Consider the following 23,303-nt stretch of genomic DNA (forward strand, 5'->3'; position numbering starts at 1 on the left):
ATATATATATATATATATTATATATATTGCAAATTATTTTCTGCACACGTTTAGAATGTTTAAATGTTACTTATAATTAGTTGTGATCAATACTTGATGCTTTTCACTGGAATACATTATTTCTATCATTTGGAGAAATGCTATTACACCTGACCAAATCAGATAAACAGATTGTGTTCCACATTTTCTTTTTCACTGTCTGGCACACAATGAGATAAAGAAACATGCTGTGGCAGGCCAATTCCCTTGTAAGGACCAGCAATACAGAAGCCTTAAAAATGTTTGTGTTACTTTTAGATATCATTGCAAAAGGCCTAATGGTCGAATTGCAACATTAAATCCATTTTAAAATCAGTTAAATGCTTCCACAGCCGCAATTTAGTCACTTACACTGCTGGCCAAAAGTATTGGAACCCCTGCAATTCTGTCAGATAATGCTCAATTTCTCTCAGAAAATAATTGCAAATCCAAATTCTTTGGTAGTAATATCTTCATTTATTTTGCTTTCAATGAAAAAATACAAAAGAGGATGGGCAAATTTTTTTAAAAATCATTATCATTTTACACAAAACTCCAAAAATGGGCCGGACAAAGGTATTGGCAATCTTTGAAAAATCATGTGATGCTTCTCTAATTTGTGTAATTAACAGCAACTGTCACTTACCTGTGGCATGTAACAGGTGGTGGCAATAACTAAATCACACTTGCAGCCAGTTAAAATGGAATAAAGTTGACTCAACACCTGTCTTGTGTCCTTGTGTGTACCACATTGAGCATAGAGAGAAGAAAGAAGACCAAAGAACTGTCTGAGAACTTGAGAAGCAAAATTGTGAGGAAGCATGGGCAATCTCAAGGCTAAAAGTCCATCTCCAAAGACCTGAATGTTCCTGTATCTAAAATGTGGTCTAAAATTCCAGCAGAGCATTGTAAGGAACTCATTGATTGATACCGGAAGCAGTTGTTCGTAGTTATTTCTAGTCTAAAGGTTGTGCTACCAAGTATAAGCAGAGGGTGCCAATACTTTTGTCCGTCCCATTTTTGAAGTTTTGTGTAAAATGATAATGATATAATTTTTCATTGCAAGCAAAATAAATGAAGATACTACTACCAAAACATTTGTAATTGCAATCATTTTCTGGGAGAAATTGAGCATTATCTGACAGAATTGGAGGGGTGCCAATACTTTTGGCCAGCAGTGTACGTGGTTTCTCTCTATTTCTTCTACTCTTCTTTGTTCTTTAACCTTTTCAATGACAGCGGTCACAACAGTGGGCAGCTTCTCAAAGGTAAAAAATAAGATCCTTAGCCCTTTTAGGATAAGGACTATTTTTGGTCATTTTAAAAAAAACGTAAATATTAGCTATTGTTATTCTTAAATTATTTTTGTTTTAAATATGAATTATCATTTTATTTTTTTATATATTTTTGTTAACATAATTATATGAATTAATAAAATGTTAATAAAAACAAAATTAATGAAATAAAAAAAAAGAGAAGAGAAATACAAACTGGTTAAATCCCCAAGTAACACGCTAAAGTTGATTTATTCTTTTTTCTTCATAATATTTAACTTGTTGTATGCCAGTGATGGTGATAGACGTCCATTTCCTTTAAACAGGAAGACTCGCTGTGAGTGCTCATGTTTCAGTGAACTGGGTTAAGTTGGCCTCCAATAAGACGCAAATTTATGGAAAAATTATGTCATTCGTTTGTGCTACTATCGTTTTTGAGATATTAACAATTCTTTTATAGGTCAATCTGAGGTCAACCAGCCACCCATTTTGATTAAAAATGGCAACAAATGATGTCAATCGTTTGTGCTGTAAAGATTTCGAGTGATGATGTCACGCAGCCCTCCATTTATTAAATGGACCTTAATCGGTGCCATTTGTTTGTGCTACGTTTGCGCTAGTTGTTGGGACACCCCTCTGCTATTGAGAGAGTTGGTACGGTTCGTCAGCCTTGACGGGGGTACTGTGATTGATTATAAAACGATAGCAGCACAAAGGAAAATTTTTACAGCACAAACATTGCATAAACAAATGGCACCATTTCGGGTCCATTTTGCAATAAATGGGGGGCTGTGTGACGTCATCACTCAAAATTAATATGTCAAAAACGATAGCAGCACAAACGAAAAAATTTACAGCGAAAACCAGCACAAACATAGCACAAACAATTGAGATCATTTTTAATCAAAATGTTGGGCTGGTTGACCTCAGATTGACCTGTAAAAGAATTGTTTATATCTCAAAAATGATAGCAGCACAAACGAAAGATTTTTCAGAACAAACGAGCACAAATGAATGACATAATTTTTACTATAAATTTGGTGGGGAGACTTTGGGGGGCAACTTTACGGAGGTGTTTCAGTGCAATTGACGGCGCCAGACGTCCAATCTGTTTTGACTGGGAGGGGCGAATAAACATCACCCCTCCAAGTCGGTATGGACTGGATGTCTTACGTCGTCAATGGCAGCTAATGAGTGCCCTGTAAGATTTTAAAATAAAAATTGGAAAAAAAAAAAAACACAATTTGTGAATGAAAGAGTTAAACGATACATACCTTGAGGTGTCCTGGGTGCATGTTAGCTCTTTGGCACATAGAAAGGAAATGAGGTAATGATGTGCTTTCCACAAGGATATAGACAGAAACCTTCTTTCTAAAACCAGCATCGATCAAATCTCTGAAAATGTCAACATCAGTGAAGACATCCATCACAACAGCAATGACCTGAAAAAACACAAATATTTCAAACTTAGAATAATTTGTCACTTGGGGACATGCAAAAAGCCAAACTTCCACATTCCAGTCAACGTAGTTTTACAACGTTAAAACAAATAAGATTCAAGTGGTTCCACAGGTTTCAATCCTTGTTTAACTAAAGCAAGTGAAAACGCCAATTAAGAGGTTTTGTTTGCGCACTCATACAGTAGCTTACTGTCTCCATCTTTTATTTGCCAACAGCTTTTAAAACGCCCAAAGGGTGTTCCAAGCACAATGCGTTGTAGCATATAATGAGTGTAGTCACACTCTTACTTAATGCACACTCATGCAAATAGGCAGCATAGCATGAAAGCGGTCATATTCGATTGCAAACGTATTGATAGTCCATTATTCATTTGTATGTGCACGACCGCAGGCCACCAGAAATTTGTTGTCATGGGGTAAACTTGTTTCTGCACTAGTCTTGATAGTAATCGTAATGGGGGACATTTTTTAGATTTTTCCGTTAACTCATTGGCTGCTATTGACGGCGCTAGTCATCCAATCCATTTGAAGTGGAAGGTGTGGCCACGAATGAGGAATTAGGGATCTCCCGCATTTTTTTTTGCACCCAAGTCAAAGTCACCTGATTTTGTTCTCATGCTGCTGCTGCTTTACCACAGCGTGGACTCCTCTTGCGAGTCCCGATCTGTTCTCTGTTCTTTCTTGTAGTTCGGACGGCGTGCTCGCTTTAAAAGAGGGGATGCTGCTGACCTGAGCAGCTGTCGTACCCCCATCCTCTCATCTCCCTACTCTTTCCTCAGCGCCCTTTTCTCTCAGCAAGGCAACTCACTCTCGAGTACATTTGTAATATAACGGCATTTAACAGGACGTACCTCACAATATCTTATTTTTTACTTTAGCTTATTAATATGATGTTTAATACATCTTGGGGTGCTTAAAGGCTTAATTCCGACTTGTGCGGAAATCCGGGTTCATAGACTCCACCATCAGTTGACAAGAAAACTCCCGCAGACTTTGCGCCACGCATTCCCGTAGGAGACCAACCCATAGAGCGTTGAGGTGGCTTTCACAATTCACTGTGATAAACTCAAACACACGCTGCGTTCTAACGCCAGATTTAGGAGGAAATAGGACGAAGGTTTTACTGCATACGGGCAGGCAGGAGTGTCTCAAGAGTGATTTGGTCGAGGATTCAAGGTAATTTTTATAATTTTCGCACCATGCATGCACTTTGAAACGCTGTGAATACAATGAAATGAGTGGAAAAAAAGTAGCCTAACTTTAGCTTGAAATATTTACGTAAAATGAATGATAACTGCCATTTTTTTTTTTTGGTTTTAACTAGAGGTGGGAATCTTTGGGCACCTAACGATTCGATTACGATTACGATTCAGAGGCAACGATTAAATTATAAATCGATTATTGATGACACCCACAACCCCCCCAAGTAATTAGCTGCTTTCAATGTTTCGTACATTAGTTACAAAAATTGTACAAAAAGCCTCTCAGGCTTAAATGAACGACTATTTCAGTATCAAGTTAACAGTTCAAAACAGTAAATAACATCTTCAAGTCTCCAGTCTGTATCAGCAGCTTTAAACTACATTTAATTAATTTAATGTTGTGAATCAACCGTTAAAGTTGTTAAAATTGCTCCCATTATTCCATAATTTCCCTTCTGTCTACTTTAGACATGTGAAAGTTTTAAAACTGTTTTAAAAATACTTTCAAGTTAAGATTTTGCCGATTTAGGAGTATTTTAGATAAAAAGTGAATGAAATTAGCTACAACAGAGCCTTCAAAAGAAGTCTCCTGCTTTAAGATGGCGGTTGTTTACCAACGCCGGTAAGTCTGTCTTTCGCATCTAGTTTTCAATACATGTGCTGCTAACGCCATTAAGTCTGTCATTTTGTATCTAGTTCCGTATACAGTACATATGATATCTATTACCTACCGTAATATGATATGGACGTAGTTTGTAGCGGCTGTCGGCAGCAGTCAGGTATTATTGTTTTTTTATTAAGCGGCATGAGTTGAGCCAGAGCCGTGAGTTGAGCAATGTCATTAGCCAGGTAATGACAAGCGGGATGTTTCTCTCGGGACGCAATGAGGAACGGACCGCATTGCGTCCCGGAGATCGCGCTGACTGTGTTTTAGTTCCGCTTTACTTGACATATTTCAATAATCGGAATTTGGATGTTTGTGAATCGTTCTCGAATCTTGCACGGCCGAATCGCGAATAATCTAAGAATAGGAAATTTCGCACACCTCTACTTTTAACCATGAGTCTAGACTGTTTTACGTTCATATCTACAGAAATTCTGCGATTTAAGCATTTATTTGCAAGACTTTTCAACTTAAAAAGCTCTTTGTTTCGTGACGGCCGCCATGTTGGATTTTGTATTTCTAAACAATAGCGGAATTAAACCTAAATAAATTGTGATTATGTATAGAAAAATGCAAATGTTGCTTTTGTTGAGTAAAATTAAGATGATTCTGCTTCCTTTCCTCAAGTGTTTCTGATGTGAAAATTGAGTGATTTATTAGCTGTTGAAAACTTGCACTAAATTAAAAAACAATTAAGATTCTATTTTGAGCAAAACCTTAAATGATACGGGTTATTATTAGGTTATTATCTCTGCATTTGGTGATTTTTGTGCATCTAGCATAACATTTGAGAATTTTTTTTTTAGCAATTTTGAGTTTTGTTATACTTTCATTTAAAAAAAATATTAGGGAATGACTTTGATTTTTATGATGTCGCTGATCATTGTGACTCATATATGCCTAAGGGACGTTTCTGTTTTAGTTTTAGGTTGCTAGCGGCTTTGGTTTTGAAAATATTTTATTTTTAAGTTTTTGAAAACAGGCCCCCCACGAATCGGCCCCGAGCTCCGTGTCCTGTCAACTGCTGGTGAAGTCCATGCCGGGTTACAGCCAGGGCCGGCCCAGCCTATACGCAGATTATGCAGTTGCTTAGGGCCCCTGACCACTAGGGGGCCCCCAACCTGGCAATTGTTTACTACAGTTTGCTTTATTTGACTTTTGATACTTGATTACAAGCTTAAAAAAATAAAAGTTCTTCCTTAATTTCTTTCTTTCCTCTTTTAGAAAAAGGTTTGGCGCTATCTACTGTAAGTACTGACAATCATTTGGGGTGACACCCTGAATGACTTGCTAAATTTTGCTTAAATATATTGTTCTACGGAAAGGACGTCAGCCAAGGTCGCCCCCCCACATTTTTACCACGCCAAATCTGGCCCCCTTTGCAAAAAGTTTGGACACCCCTGCTGTATATTGTCAAGGCTCCACACTTACTGTACTTTTTGCATTGGTTTCACTGGTGGACCTAACTTTTTGCACCAGCACAAAATGTTGGCGCACCCACATTTTTCATTCCATCACCTTTAACGCCATACTTTTAATCACTCTCCAAAACATTCATATAATTAATCTGAGTGAGTCCACACAAATTCACTCACGCTGCGGAGAACAGCCTCTAGACAAAAAAGATTGACTAAACGATGATTAACACATTTGTGCTTTTGATCGTGGAGCTACCGAGTTTTCACTCACCAGATCAAAGCTACAACCCTGTCAATCATTGTTAACTTTAACTAGCAAACTCCAGCTGCACTGCTGACCAAGAAAAGCAGTAGGAGGGAGCGTGAGAGGCTGTATGAGTATGAAGCAGAAAAAACATAAATATATTTTTTAAATTAAAAAACCTGATCCATTTCTGATTACGATCCTCTGAAAAATGGTGAGATCGGCCCGATTTCCGATCACGTGTCGGATCGGGACATCCCTAGAACAAAATTTTCATGCATGGGTATGGCTTATAGTCAACATGGCAGTTGTTATGTTCATCCTTAGTTTCCTAATAGGACGTTCCGAAACTCACTTTGAACATGTGGTTGTATTTCAATTTTTAAAAATTATATACAAGGCCATTTTTGACAGATTACCTCACGTGTTTCGTACCTCGTTTTAATGTTTCATCTTTTTCTTCCCAAATGGGGTTTTGAGTTTTTCCTTATCAAACAGGGGGAGTCAAATCAGTGTCAAGTTTGTCAACTGTGAAGCCCGTCCAGACTCGTGATTAAGGAAAATATGGATCAATTTAAATTGACTGTCAAAACTGAACAACAATAGGAAATGACTGATCCACCTATAACAACAGTTGCGAATGACTGCTTTAGATAACACTGATTAATCCTGTTGCACTTTACACTGTTTCACTGGGTCACTCATATCTGGACTTTGACCTCAAAGTGACAGCAGCTTATAATATTAAAACTGCTTTATATTTTCTATTGGAAATTAAAGCTAATCATAAACACTATAGAACCATTGTCTGTTCATGTAAGTATGTGGAATTTGTTTGGAGTTTGGATATTGTTATCCCTCATGATGACGCGGAACTGCGCTGTTGTTTCACTTGTTTTGTGGGGTCAAGTCAGTGCTGCTTACCATATTCAAGGTCATGCATACATATTCTTTACAGTGGCTAAATTTAGGATTTGAAATTCTTTTTCAAACAGGATTTTCAAGAGTATCGGAACTGGATATAAAAATCCACTTCTAAAATGAGTATGTTTTTTTCAAGCAAGTTAGATTTTGCTAATCACAAGTAGGACTGCAGCTATTGATTATTTAAACAATCGATCAATCTATCGATCGGTTAGTTCGAATGATCAAATAATCAGATTATGAACATTTAACGCGTTGCAGAATAAATCTCAGGAGATTTAAAACAAATTAACAAGTGTTCATGCTTGCAATAATATTTATTGTGGCTTGCTCAGATTACTTTCAAAATTCCTGAGTGTTTCTTCAAACAATGCAGAATTGCACTTTCATTTCACAAGAGCAATAAATGCATTTAAAGCTCAATTCAAATACCAACGCTTAGCCTCAAACGATGTAAAAAAAAAAAAAATACTAAATGAAAAAGAACAATTGGCTAACTTGTATAGCAAAAGTCCAATATCTTAAATGCTATATAATGCTAACTTGTTTAAAAAGAATGTTTTTTTTTTTACAAAGCTCTTAACAAATCATTCGGACACATATTCCGACAAAAAACTGCTAAACGTACTTCTAAACTAAATAATGAATAAACAAACATATTTGCTCAAACAAAAACTTAACCTTATGTTGGTCTTAACAGGGAGCAGCTTGACTCAGCCATGTTAGACGATTTATGTCATATTCACTGTTGCCACTAGATGGCAGTATATCCACCCAAATCACCAAAAATAAATGCAAACGCTTTCAAAACAAACCATTACAACACCACTCTAATTATATGACTCCTCGAACCAGCAAAATTTGATTTGAAGCTTTTGTCTAGTAAAAATCGTTGCACTAATCACGAGTAAAAAAAAAAAAAATCTGCGAATGGAACAAAGAAAAAGTGTCTCAAATAAGCCATTATATCTTACTGAGATTGTATTTTTTTAAGCGACTGCATTTTATTTGAAGTATATGATCATTTTTACTAGAAACTAGACACATTTTTAGTAAGATTATGATTTTTTTTTAACCGAAACTTTTCTCTTCCTGGCATTGTTCGACTCTTATTGTATCCAAAATCCTTCTGCAGCTGGGGTTAAGGGTCACACTTGTGCACAAAAAAATGATCACTCCGCCAGTAGGTGAAACCTACCGAAAGAGGAGGTTACGTTTTCGGCTCTTTCTGTCTGTTTGGTTGTATTTAAAAGATCTCAAGAACGAATAAAGGGATTATACTCAAACTCACAGTACATTTTTGTAATACAGAAAGTAAGAGGTGATTACAATCTGGTTTTATAAGGTAAAAGGTCAGAAAAGGAAATTTGCGATAACCTGATTAGTTCATTTAACTAACTATCTAATTAGTTCATTTAGCGATGAGTTAAATTTGGCTCGTGAGGTGGAATCCTGCTGTCTTAAAGTGTTTCTCTAGTACTAAAATGTTTAACACAGAGTCCTCAAACTTGAATGATTTGCTCAAAACAACACACAATTTGGTGTTTTAGAGTAGCTTAAATACAAACTGTATGACACATGTACAAAGAGGCATTGTTACGTTATCACTCTATATTTAAGTAAAAGTACATTTATGTGTTTAAGAAAAAAGTATATATTTATTCATCGCCTGTATTTAATCCATTGGCGGCGCTCAATGTCGAATCACTTTTGACTTCGAATGAACGAATGTTGGCTCCTGCCATGAATCGATTATATCGTTTTAAAAAGTTTATTATTTAATAAAGGAACACACAGGTTGCTGGCAAAACTTCCCAGTAGACCAAAATTTTCCATAAGATTGCAACAGGGCTATTTTGTTTATGATGCAATTAAATGTAATGACATAGTAAAGAGCGATGTCATCGGTGGTTTGCATTTCTTTACAAATTTGGCTGTCATTGACAGCGCTAGACGTCAAGTTAATTTTTCCTGGGAGTTTATTTGCAATCTCCCAGTCAAAACGAATTGGACGTCTAGCGCCGTCAATGGGACTGAATGACGCACATTCACAGCCAGACCTCCCACTTTAAATTAATTGGACATCTATTGCTGTCAATGGCAGCCAATAAGAGAATAAGCGGTTTTTATTTTAATTTTATAAATTTTTAAAAATTCTAATTTTTAACTAAGCACGACCAAAATGATTTAATGAAAGCAGGTTAATGTTTAATATTATAATAATATATAAGTAAATGTACATCTTTGTGTTAAAAAAATACATTTAACTCATTGGCTGCCATTAATGGCGCTAGACGTCCAATCCAACTCCCAACTCCAAGGCAAAATGAATTGGACATATTGCACTGTCAATGGCAGCCAATGAGTTAAGTGACTGACATTACTGTATTTTCCGCACTATAAGGCGCACCTTGAATGAATGGCCTTTTAAAAAATGTTTTTCATATGTAGGGCGCAGCGCATGATGAGGCGCGGAAGTATTGTAGTAGTAGTAGGGGTTGATTCAGGCATCCTTTCTATGGAGCTGCGCTCAAGGGAATTTCATGCCATAATCAGAGGTGGGTAGTAACACGTTAAACGTACTCAGTTACATTTACTCGAGTAACTTTTTGAGAAAAATGTCCTTCTAACAGTAGTTTTACAAAGCCATACTTTTTACTTTTACTTGAGTAGATTTGTGTCGAAAAAACGTTACTCCTACTCCGCTACTTTGGGTTACACAAGAGTCGATACTAGAGGTGTGTGAAATTTCCGATTCTTAGATTATTCGCAATTTGGCCATGGAAGATTCGAGAACGATTCACAAACATCCAAATTCCGTTTATTGAAATGTCAAAATAAAGCCGAACTAAAACACAGTCAGCGCGATCTTCGCGACGCAATGAGGAACGAACCGAGAGTAAACATCATGCTTGTCATTACCCTGGTAATGACAATGCTCAACTCACGTCTCTGGCTCAACCCGCTAGATACAGTGCCTTGCGAAAGTATTCGGCCCCCTTGAACCTTGCAACCTTTCGCCACATTTCAGGCTTCAAACATAAAGATATAAAATTTTAATTTTTTGTCAAGAATCAACAACAAGTGGGACACAATCGTGAAGTGGAACAAAATTTATTGGATAATTTAAACTTTTTTAACAAATAAAAAACTGAAAAGTGGGGCGTGCAATTTTATTCGGCCCCCTTGCGTTTAATACTTTGTAGCGCCACCTTTTGCTCCAATTACAGCTGCAAGTCGCTTGGGGTATGTTTCTATCAGTTTTGCACATCGGGAGACTGACATTCTTGCCCATTCTTCCTTGCAAAACAGCTCGAGCTCAGTGAGGTTGGATGGAGAGTGTTTGTGAACAGCAGTCTTCAGCTCTTTCCACAGATTCACGATTGGATTCAGGTCTGGACTTTGACTTGGCCATTCTAACACCTGGATACGTTTTTTTTTAACCATTCCATTGTAGATTTGGCTTTATGTTTTGGATCATTGTCCTGTTGGAAGATAAATCTCTGTCCCAGTGTCAGGTCTTGTGCAGATACCAACAGGTTTTCTTCCAGAATGTCCCTGTATTTGGCTGCATCCATCTTCCCGTCAATTTTAACCATCTTCCCTGTCCCTGCTGAAGAAAAGCAGGCCCAAACCATGATGCTGCCACCACCATGTTTGACAGTGGGGATGGTGTGTTCAGGGTGATGAGCTGTGTTGCTTTTACGCCAAACATATCGTTTTGCATTGTGGCCAAAAAGTTGGTGTGTTTGGTGTGTCTCCCAGGTGGCTTGTGGCAAACTTTAAACGAGACTTTTTATGGATATCTCTGAGAAATGGCTTTCTTCTTGCCACTCTTCCATAAAGGCCAGATTTGTGCAGTGTACGACGGATTGTTGTCCTATGGACAGACTCTCCCACCTCAGCTGTAGATCTCTGCAGTTCATCCAGAGTGATCATGGGCCTCTTGGCTGCATCTCTGATCAGTTTTCTCCTTGTTTGAGAAGAAAGTTTGGAAGGACGGCCGGGTCTTGGTAGATTTGCAGTGGTCTGATGCTCCTTCCATTTCAATATGATGGCTTGCACAGTGCTCCTTGAGATGTTTAAAGCTTGGGAAATCTTTTTGTATCCAAATCCGGCTTTAAACTTCTCCCCAACAGTATCTCGGACCTGCCTGGTGTGTTCCTTGGTTTTCATAATGCTCTCTGCACTTTAAACAGAACCCTGAGACTATCACAGAGCAGGTGCATTTATACGGAGACTTGATTACACACATTTGGATTCTATTTATCATCATCGGTCATTTAGGACAACATTGGATCATTCAGAGATCCTCACTGAACTTCTGGAGTGAGTTTGCTGCACTGAAAGTAAAGGGGCCGAATAATATTGCACGCCCCACTTTTCAGTTTTTTATTTGTTAAAAAAGTTTAAATTATCCAATAAATGTTGTTCCACTTCACGATTGTGTCCCACTTGTTGTTGATTCTCGCCCAAAAAATTAAATTTCATATCTTTATGTTTGAAGCCTTAAATGTGGCGAAAGGTTGCAAGATTCAAGGGGGCCGAATACTTTTGCAAGGGACTGTAAAAAAACAATAACACCTGATTGATGCCGACAGCTGCTACAAACTACGGTCACATAATACTACGGTAGATATCACATGTATAAAGAACTAGATGCAAAATGACAGACTCTGTGGCATTAGCAGCACATGTATAGAAAACTAGATGCGAAATGACAGACTTGCCGGCATTAGTAAACAGCCGCCATCTTAAAGCAGTAGACTTCCCTGGAAGGCTGTTGTAGTGAACCTTCCGAGTTAACCTAACTAAGTTTTTATTAAAAAAAATCTAGACTTTATCTTTAAATGATGAAAAAATTTTAAAACTTGGACGTCGAAAGTAGAAAGAAGGGAAATTATGGAATAACGGGAGCATTTTTAACAACTTTAACAGTTGATTCACAACATTAAATTAATTGAATGTAGTCTAAAGCTACTGATACAGAATGGGGACTTGAGTATTTTATTTACTGATTTGAACTGTTAACTTGATACTGAAATAGTCGTTCATTTTAGCCTGAGAGGGCTTTTTGTACAATTTTTGTAACTAATATACGAAACATTAAAAGCAGTTAATAGCTTGGTTGGGGGGTGTCATGAATAATAGATTTATAATCGAATCGTAGCCTCTGAATCGTAATCGAATCGTTAGGTGCCCAAAGATTCCCTTCGCTAGTCAATATTTTTCCTCTTTATTCTACATATTAGATTTTTTTTTTTTGCCAGCGATGCCAAGAGCAGAGCAAGTAATTACACCAATGAGGCGTCACAACAATAATCACATGACTCCATTACACCAGTAAGACGCAAGCTTGCCGTTCTATGATCACCACAGCCTGTTCAATCATGTGGCGTCTTTAAAGCAACGTAAAAAAATGTGTATTTGACATAGAGCGCTGCCTTCAACATGACCCGAAAATGTGGATTTAAACCTCTCCCAGTTTTTATCTGGCACCGATTGACCTCGGAAAACCGGAGATTTGATCATTTTATTTCATAATACTAACTATGAAGGAACTAGTGCTGTAACGATTAATCGATTAACTCGAGTAATTCGATTAGAAAAAAGATTTAAATTACATTTTGCTGCTTCGAGTGTTGTTTAATTAAATTGGCGTTGTCATGTTTTTTGTTTAAAGTGTTTACATATAGTTTTATTGACTTCGGTGGATACACTTCCCTCTAGTGGCAAGAGTGAAAATAACTCATTTCACATGGCTGAATGCAGCCATGTGAAATGAGTTTGAGTCTGTTTAGACCAACATAAGTTTTTGTTTAAGCTCATGTTTTTTAATGCATTCATAATTTAGTTTATAGGTATATTTAGTGGTTTTTGTAGGAATTTGTGTTTAAACCATTTGTTAAGAGCATTGTCGCTGTCAGCACTGTCAAATTTGTTTTTGGATTTTACAGCATTTAAGCTAGCGGACTTTTGCTATGTAAGTTAGCCAATTGTTCTTTTGATGTACATAGATCGTCATTTATTTATTTATTTTATTTATACTGTTTGAGGCTCAGCTCAGGTATTTAAATTTTTTACGTTCCTTATCCGATTACTCAATTATTCGAATTAACTAGTTCATTGATTAATCGACTACTAAAATAATCAATAGCTGCAGCCCTAGAAGGAACTATTCACTATTCAAACTAGAAACTGTTTTGTCCACTAGAGTGCACTCATGCTCTCTGGACAAAAAATGCTTCATTTCTTTTTTTTTTTTCACTGGTGGGATTTAATGATTTATTTATTTAATTTATATTTCTTTGTCTTAATGTGGTTATGTAATGGGTTATTGTACAGTATCATTATAATAACAGTTCATATAGATAAGTTTGTGCTGAGAGAGAAAAAATACTAGTGTTTAAAAAAAAAAAAAATCAAACAAAAATAAGCAGTTACTCACAATGTTACTCGTTACTTGAGTATTCTTTTCACTGGAAACTTTTTTACTTGCACTTCAGTACATTTTTTTGGATGACTACTTTTACTTGAGTAATATTATTTTAAAGTAACGCCACTCTTACTTGAGTAAAAATTTTTTTGCTGCTCTACCTACCTCTGGCCATAATTAACCTATATTGATCCATATATAAAGCGCATCGGATTATAAAGTGCACTGTTGGCGTTGGAGAAAATTGAAAGCTTTTCGGTGCGCCTTATAATGCGGAAAATAGGGTACATTGTTCTTCACTATCTTATTACATTTAATTGAATCATGAACAAAATAGACCTGTGGTAATCGCTTGGAAATTTTGGTCTAGTGGAAAGTTTTGCTAGCAACCTGTGTGTTCCTTTATTAAATAGTGACATCTATGAGATTTTTCTACGATATGAATTGGATGTTTTTTTTTTTTTTTTTACCGTAAATGGCACTGAAAGATGACCATTCACAGCCAATCCTCCAGTTTAAATGAATTGTATGTCCATTGTTGTCAGTGAGTTGATTTTAAAAGTATCGGCTCTGGAATAATTCCCACCAAGGTACGATCACACACCATTTGTATGGCTTTCTTTTCTTCTATTAACATAACACTTCCATGTTAAACGTTGTTAAACACAGACGTCGTGCTGCTTTGCAAAGAAAATAGTCCTGTTAAGTACATGCAAATGCTGGAAACGACAGATACCTTTTGCGCCTGTGCGATCATCTTTCTGACAATCTCCTTTATGTGAGTTTGACCCTCCAATGGCGGTTGCGTGTAAACTGTGGTGCGCGTCACCCCGCGGTAAGCGTCAATGTGCGGCCACCCTAAATCCAACTGAGGGATGGACATGTCCGACAACTCCGGCCAGTAGTGCGACGACAGCGGAGGCTCGTTCTCCTCGGCATCCTCCGGGAAGAGCTCCAAGCCGGGGTCATAAGGCTCCATCGCCTTAGTGAGAGTTTCCTGCTCCAGGTCTGAGAGGAAGCTCCGCATTTGGCGATCCTCCAGGAACTTGACAAAAGATTCGCGACCTTCGCGCAGCAGAACCTCCAAGGCGAGCCTCTGGTCCTCGCTGTACAAGAAGTCCGGTTTGGACTCGTTAATCCGTGGATTCACGTGATTGTCATCCAGGCACTGAATCTGGGACAGAGCCATGATGGAACCCGAGGAAATGAGCAATAAAAAAAAAACAAAAACAAAAAACAAAACGTGAGCTTCCAACAAGTCGACGAGATAACTTTAGTGAAGTCCGCTTCGCTCCTGGCAGTTGTCGTTGAAATCAAAACGGCAGTTGTCGTTGAAATCAAAACAGCGGGGCAGCTCAGCTCCGTCGCATTTGAAACCTACTACTTCTAACACTATAATGGAATAGTAAAGAACTGCCATGTTATATTAAGAGCTTTCCGACGCCTGGAGAGTCTTCTCAGGATGAGAGGACTCGAATCCGCCGGCCGGCGATGGAGCGCGTGGGTGACGCCTCTTGTGAGGCGCCGCCCGACAGGTGTGACCCTAGAAGCGAAACAGACACACCTTTCCTCACATGACCCGCAGCGATTAGCAGCAAAGGGTGTGTGCTGGATGTGGCTAGGGAGTAAAAGGGTTGTATGCGCCAAACTAAGGCGCCCAACCCCTTTTAATATCATTAAATCATTAGTGGCCGCATTGTAAAACACCAGCGAAGCCTGCGGCAATTTCCTGCTCTGCCAAGTTTGGTATTCCTCATCTTGTGCAAGTATGGGAAAGTCTGAGATTTAGAAAAGGATACATAGGTAGCATGTAATCATATTAGCAAGCTGCATTTGGAGGTATTTTAGTGGGATTGCATTGTACATATTTGATCATTAGGGCCCGAGCAGCCGAATACAGTGATCCCTCGTTTTTCGCGGTTAATGGGGACCAGAACCCGTCGCGATAAGTGAAAAACCGTGAAGTAGCCCCCCCCCCCTTTTTTTTTTTTTTTTTTTTTTAAATTTTGTATTTGTGTGAGTTCAATGTATTTATTCAGATTTAGCATTGGAAAGAGATGCATATATGACATGTTTTTTTTCCACTTTTCTCCCCCAAAGTGTAATAAAAAAAAGTGTATATACAGTGGGGAAAATAAGTATTTAGTCAACCACCAATTGTGCAAGTTCTCCTACTTGAAAATATTAGAGGGGCCTGTAATTGTCAACATGGGTAAACCTCAACCATGAGAGACAGAATGTGGAAAAAAAACAATATCACATTGTTTGATTTTAAAGAATTTATTTCCAAATAGAGTGAAAAATAAGTATTTGGTCACCTACAAACAAGCAAGATTTCTGGCTGTCAAAGAGGTCTAACTTCTTCTAACGAGGTCTTACGAGGCTCCACTCGTTACCCGTATTAATGGCACCTGTTTTAACTCATTATCGGTATAACAGACACCTATCCACAACCTCAGTCAGTCACACTCCAAACTCCTCTATGGCCATGACCAAAGAGCTGTCGAAAGACACCAGAGACAAAATTTTAGACCTGCACCAGGCTGGGAAGGCTGAACCTGCAATAGATAAAACACTTGGTGTAAAGAAATCAACTGTGGGAGCAATTATTAGAAAATGGAAGACATACAGTTGTGGTCACAAGTTTACATACACTTGTGAAGAACATAACGTCATGGCTCTCCTGAGTTTCCAGTTATTTCTACAACTCTGATTTTTCTCTGATAGAGTGATTGGAACAGATACTTCTTTGTCACAAAAAACATTCATGAAGTTTGGTTCTTTTATGACTTTATTATGGGTGAACAGAAAAAAGTGATCAAATCTGCTGGGTCAAAAATATACATACAGCAGCGCTAATATTTGGTAACATGTCCCATGGCCATTTTCACTTCAATTAGGCGCTTTTGGTAGCCATCCACAAGTTTCTTGTAAGCTTCTGGTTGAATCTTTGACCACTCCCCTTGACAGAATTGGTGCAGTTCAGTTAAATTTGATGGCTTTCTGACATGGACTTGTTTCTTCAGCATTGTCCACAAGCAGAGGTTGCGCTAGACATTTTCGTTGTCTGTCATTTTGACTGACAGGGTCATAAAAATCCGGTCATAATCTATTTTTACCAGTCACTGAAATTTTTAAAATGATAATGATGACATATTCAATAGTATTTAGTTTTCATTCATTTTTAATTTTGTAACGCTTGCTTGGCGGCGAAAAATTAGACACTGAAGTTGTATTTTTCTCCCTCTTTTTACTCTGCTTACCGCCAACAACACCAACAAAACAACTCCACTCCCAAAGAAAAAAAGGCAACCATATAGACCCCAATCACCAACGTCACACAATGATCTTAATTGTGGTTGTCAGCCCAAAATCTTCTAAATATATATTAAATGCATCTTACCAGATATTAAATGACTACTACATAGTCTGTGGTGATCGTTTGGTGCCCCGATTTCTTGTCGAATTACAGCAGTCCATCTCGCTCTCCTCTTCGGTAATTCCAGCTCCAATAGCATATATTTAAAAATGCTACCGTTCACAAGTTCGTAGTTGGATCACGGCGATCTCGGCGAACCACCGTCTGTCACAATTCCTGCCTCTCTCGGCCTCTCCCGGGAGTCGAGCTGTCATCATCATTGTGGAACGCAAACTATATATGTTCGATATATGTCCATCAACGTACAAGTCAAGTTGTCTTCTCTTTTATAACAGCATTTCCCAGCTGTAAACAAACGAATAAAAACTTGTAACACTTGGATATATGCGGTGCATTCAAACACGATTAGCAACAGGCGGCTAGCAGCAGTAGCAGAAGCTAGTTGTTGTAAAAATGATTAAACTTCGTAATTACAATCATCATCGTAATATCAATAGCAAAGGCAACAAGTCGTTTCATGCGCCAGATTTTAGGTTTCGTATTTTTAGAGCACATTACCTTCCATAACAGCGGGGGCATGACTGCAGGAGCTGTCAGTTTTGTCCATCTCCTTATGACGAGTACGAGCACCCATGGTTTGGAAATCGACATGGTACGAAGCATGGAGGCCTTGGCTTGGTTCTCCACCCGCCTACATCAAAATAACATTCCCGGGATCTTGTATAAAGACCTTTTAACTTCGATTCCACCGCCATTGACTTCAATGGTAAACAGGCGGATACGGAAGGGGAAGGAAGACATAAGGAAGTAAACCGGTACCTCGAAAACTTGTCTATACACTGGCGGCAATCTAGTCCACCAATTGGATCACGCGCTGGCACACCGGGTGCACCAATAAGAACCTCGCGTTGATGTGTCAATCACGGTGCCGCCGCCAGACCCCGGTTACGCTACAATATTCTGACAGAATAGCCAACGACGTCATGCATTAAGAGAGACAATAGCTAATTAATGTGCCACCCTGTGGTCTGGGGTGTGAATTGCAACCTGTCAAAATGACTGACGGACTTCAGTTTTTTCCGTCACCGTTTTAAAAAACCGGTCAACGACGGAAAATTTCCGGTTAACGCGACCCCTGTCCACAAGTTCTCAATGGGGTTTAAGTCAGGACTTTGGGAAGGCCATTCGAAAACCTTAATTCTAGCCTGATTTAGCCATTCCATTAACACTTTTGATGTGTGTTTGGGGTCATTGTCCTGTTGGAACACCCAACTGCACCCAAGACCCAATCTTCGGGCTGATGACGTTAGGTTATCTTGAAGAATTTGAAGGTAATCCTCCTTCTTCATTATCCCATTTACTCTCTGTAAAGCACCAGTTCCATTGGCAGCAAAACAGCCCCACAGCATAATACTACCACCACCGTGCTTGACGTTAGGCATGGTGTACTTGGGGTTAAAGGCCTCACCTTTTCTCCTCCAAACATATTGCTGGGCATTGTGGCCAAACAGCTCGATTTTTGTTTCGTCTGACCACAGAACTTTCCTCCAGAAGGTCTTATCTTTGTCCATGTGATCAGCAGCAAACTTCAGTCGAGCCTTAAGGTGCCGCTTTTGGAGCAAGGGCTTCCTTCTTGCACGGCAGCCTCTCAGTCCATGGAGATGTAAAACACGCTTGACTGTGGACACTGACACCTGTGTTCCAGCAGCTTCTAATTCTTGGCAGATCTGCTTTTTGGTGATTCTCGGTTGAATCTTCACCCTCCTGACCAATTTTCTCTCAGCAACCGGTGATAGCTTGCGTTTTCTTCCTGATCATGGCAGTGACAAAACAGTGCCATGCACTTTATACTGACAAACAATTGTTTGCACTGTTGCTCTTGGGACCTGCAGCTGCTTTGAAATGGCTCCAAGTGACTTTCCTGACTTGTTCAAGTCAATGATTCGCTTTTACAGATCCATGTATGTATATTTTTGACGCAGCAGATTTGATCACTTTTTCTGTTAACCCATAATAAAGTCATAAAAGAACTAAACTTCATGAATGTTTTTTGTGACAAAGAAGTATCTGTTCCAATCACTCTATCGGAGAAAAATCAGAGTTGTAGAAATAACTGGAAACTCAAGAGAGCCATGACATTATGTTCTTCACAAGTGTATGCAAACTTTTGACCACAACTGTACAAGACCACTGATAATTTCCCTCGATCTGGGGCTCCATGCAAGATCTCACCCTGTGGCGTCAAAATGATAACAAGACCGGTGAGCAAAAATTCCAGAGCCACACGGGGGGACCTAGTGAATGACCTACAGAGAGCTGGGACCACAGTAACAAAGGCTACTATCAGTAACACAATGCGCCGCCAGGGACTCAAGTCCTGCACTGCCAGATGTGTCCCCCTGCTGAAGAAAGTACACGTCCAGGCCCGTCTGCGGTTCGCTAGAGAGCATTTGGATGATCCAGAAGAGGACTGGGAGAATGTGTTATGGTCAGATAAAAACCAAAATATAATTTTTTGGTAGAAACACAGGTTCTCGTGTTTGGAGGAGAAAGTACTGAATTGCATCCGAAGAACACCAAACCCACTGTGATGTATGGGGGTGGAAACATCATGCTTTGGGGCTGTTTTTCTGCAAAGGCACCAGGACGACTGAAAATCTCCTTCCTAGGCAAGGGCATTGAAGATGAGACGTGGCTGGGTCTTTCAGCATGACAATGATCCCAAACACACAGCCAGGGCAACAAAGGAGTGGCTTCGTAAGAAGCATTTCAAGGTCCTGGAGTGGCTTAGCCAGTCTCCAGATCTCAACCCCATAGAAAATCTGTGGAGGGAGTTGAAAGTCCGTGTTGCCCAACGACAGCCCCAAAACATCACTGCTCTAGAGGAGATCTGCATGGAGGAATGGGCCAAAATACCAGCAACAGTGTGTGAAAAGCTTGTGAAGAGTTACAGAAAACGTTTGGCCTCCGGTATTGTCAACAAAGGGTACATAACAAAGTATTGAGATGAACTTTTGGTATTGACCAAATACTTATTTTCCACCATGATTTGCAAATAAATTCTTTAAAAATCAAACAATGTGATTTTCTGTTTTTTTTCCCCCACATTCTGTCTCTCATGGAAAGCTTCAAATCTCAATTTTCTGGTGGAAGAAAAATTTTGAACGGGAGGGCATTAAAAAAAAAAAAAAAAAAAGATTAAAACAGCAAAACCCTAACTGGATGTGAGAGCACGCAAGATCATGATTAAAGACGCCATGATTTTAACGGGATATTATCGCGTACTTACCTCTTTTCAATCCAAAAACTCCATGTGGCATGTATCACCGAGTGTCAAGACACAGCTATGAATGGCCACAGCCTGATTTTTGGGGGATTTTATGGGTGAAACATGGTAATACTATAACAAGGGTCGCGATGCAAAAATCGCAGACATCAAGGAGTGGTGGAGATTTTCATTTTCATATATTTATGCTTTTAAACATTTTTTCCCCCAATTTTTCTTTGTTTGGATTGATTATTTATCATCTAAAATATTGGGGAAAATGCGACAGCCACAAAAAAATACAAATAAGCGATAGTTATGAGATAGATATCCGTGATTTATTTACAGATGCTAATTTTTTTCATTGGGACGCAATTTGTTTAAAAGTTTAAAATATGCGAGTGAATAATTTTTAATTAATTCATTCATTCATTCATTTATTCATTTTTCATGCCGCTTATCCTTACGAGGGTCGCGGAGGTGCTGGAGTCTATCCCAGCTAACTACGGGCAGTAGGCGGGGTACACCCTGAATCGGATGCCAGCCAATCGCAGGACACAACGAGACATACAACCATTCACGCAGACATTCATACCTATGGACAATTTAGTGTTCAATCATTTAGTTTTTTTTTTTTTTTTACTAAATATTTGAAATCAATGATTTTAAGGTAAACATGAGACATTTCGAATAATAAATGTAATTACTTACCTTCTTTTATGGCTAAACAAAAGGGGTTGGGCGACGTCCGTAAACAGGGGTTTCCATGGTAAAACTACAAATTAAAAATAGTTTGGGGGTTAATGCGCCATGAATCTGCTATGCCAGTATATAGACATATTGTTTTATCAAACACAACAATTCTTTTGGCTTAAAATACAGCAGTTTATTTTAAAGACGGGTGCAAGAGCAGAAACTTCTTTTTCAGCCTTGTCTGTGTTTTCCGCCATATATATTAATAAATGGTTTTTAAGTACTTCAAATGTAGTAATTATAAGTTTTAAACATGTTACTGTCCCACCAAGCTATTTTTAAACAAGAATAAAATATAAAAATGCTTGTCTTTATTAAATGCTTCATTGAGTGAGTCCACTCAAATCCGCTCAAGCTGCTCACTTACATACAATGAGTTACCACAGCAACTGTTTAACACGTTAAACGATTAACGGTAACATTGTCTGATAAGCAGTAAAAATGTGGGTCGCCTGGGTATTAATAGTGTTTATTGTTCAAGATAGAATATTGACATTATAGCGGGAGTATCTAAATATTTTCATCGAATAATATATCAATAATATATCTAAATAGACGTGTCTAAACGTAAAGTAGATTTCTTCAACATTAAGCTGCAATCAAAAGCTGGAATACTACTTCGACAAAGGATACCCATTCGTCAGAGCAACGGCACTAAAATAATGTCATCGGGGAATACGAAGTAATAATAAATTTAAAAAAGTTTAAAAAACAAAAATAACATGCTAATGCAGCGCAATATGTACTTTTCGAGATCTAGTTTCCTACTCCTAGTTGCCCTAGCCAAGATGGCCACCATCAAGGGGCGGAATGGGTCGGATGGAGTGGCCCGGGAGTCATTGAAAGACCGGGCCACTTCATTGACGGTGTTGAAAGCCATCTAGCCAGTCACACAAGTACCTGTACCTTGATTAATTGAAAAAAAAAAAAAAAAAAGGACAAAAATCAGATAGTAAACAATAACTAACATGTAGTGATTTTAATGCAAACCTGTCATTGATAGAATATACTATAACATGAGTAAACCATTAGAGAACTATAATCTGATCAAAGTACACATGTATGTGGGACTTTTCATTCAAATTTTCTAAATATTGGTACAGTAAAAATACATAGTTTTTAATTTGTTAGTAGTCTGAGGGGGGTAATATTTACCAGCCTGTATGTATACTGTATTTACTTCAGTAGGTTTGTTAAGAAGAAACGCTACTTTTACTCCGCTACTTTGGGCTTCACTAGTCATTACATTTTTCCCCTTTATTCTACTTCAAAAGCAGAAGACATTTTTCTGTACCCTCCCCCAGATATGTTCTTTGAGACAAACCTGTCTCTGAGCTCTACAGACTATTCCTTTGACTTCATGTCTGATGTGCGTTGTCACCTTTGGGTTGATTTATAGACAGTTGTGTGCCTTTCATTTGCAAAATGTGTGAATAGTGAAGCGCTGTGAATACTTTGAATGCACATTAACCTTCCTCGTGGAGTAGTTATTGTATAGATATATTGGTATATTGGTTGTTATGTTTTTTTGCAATGTATTATTTGCTGTGACCCTTCTTAACTCATTCACTGCCATTAACAGTATAGACATCAAATCCACTTGAACTGGGATTGCTGGCATGGAAAAATGATCATGTTTCAGTGCCATTGACAGCGATCGACCTCCAATCCATTTGGACTGGGAGGGTTGGAAGTCATAACAGAAATACATTAAAAATATTGGTATTATAAATAAGAACATAATAATAATAATAATAATAATTAAGATAAAAAACACACAAAAATGTGAAAATCCAAAATAATTGGAAAAAAAAAATTGGGGGGTGGAATGGAAAATTCATTAAAAATAACAAAAAAATATCAAGAAGATTTTTGAAAAATAAGTAGAAAATTCCTCCTTTTAAAAATTTGAAATGTATTATTTTAAGATATATATTTCAATAAATTTTATACAAACACTTTTATTTCTAATTATTTTAAAAATCATTTTATTTTAAAATATTTTTTTCTTGTATTTTTTTCGATTCAATTGATATATTTCGTACTTATGTATTCCTTCAGTGCTCTATGCACATTTGTTAAATGTAAATTCAGGCATCAAACGGGTCCAAGATCCAATACAAGAGTCTAACAAAACCTCAGCGACTGACCAAAGTGCAAAGTTAGGCATGAGGTTCCTTATTTGTGCCAAGAAACTATAAGTGAAATAAGGATCTCCATCTCCTTTAAACGTTTTATATCTTGCAAAAATTATAGGAATCCTGTT

General features: G+C 38.1%; 1 protein-coding gene across 4 annotated transcripts in view; it reads right to left on the reverse strand.

Annotated features, from left to right (window-relative positions):
* LOC130904687 (protein FAM83G-like) overlaps positions 1–15,116 on the reverse strand; it is a 31,661-nt gene extending 16,545 nt beyond the window's left edge. For all 4 annotated transcript variants that reach the window (XR_009060892.1, XM_057817625.1, XM_057817623.1 and 1 more), the window contains exons 1-2: positions 14,377–15,116; positions 2,567–2,734 (exon numbers count right to left, since the gene is read on the reverse strand). Coding sequence is in view for 3 of the 4 variants with exons in the window: in XM_057817625.1 (XP_057673608.1) it covers positions 2,567–2,734; positions 14,377–14,829 (621 nt within the window). In the remaining variant the exon portion in view is untranslated. The remainder of the gene's footprint in view (positions 1–2,566; positions 2,735–14,376) is intronic.
* Positions 15,117–23,303: the final 8,187 nt, after the last annotated feature.

Source organism: Corythoichthys intestinalis, chromosome 16, assembly GCF_030265065.1.
Source record: "Corythoichthys intestinalis isolate RoL2023-P3 chromosome 16, ASM3026506v1, whole genome shotgun sequence".
In the NCBI taxonomy this organism is placed as follows: Eukaryota; Metazoa; Chordata; class Actinopteri; order Syngnathiformes; family Syngnathidae; genus Corythoichthys; species Corythoichthys intestinalis.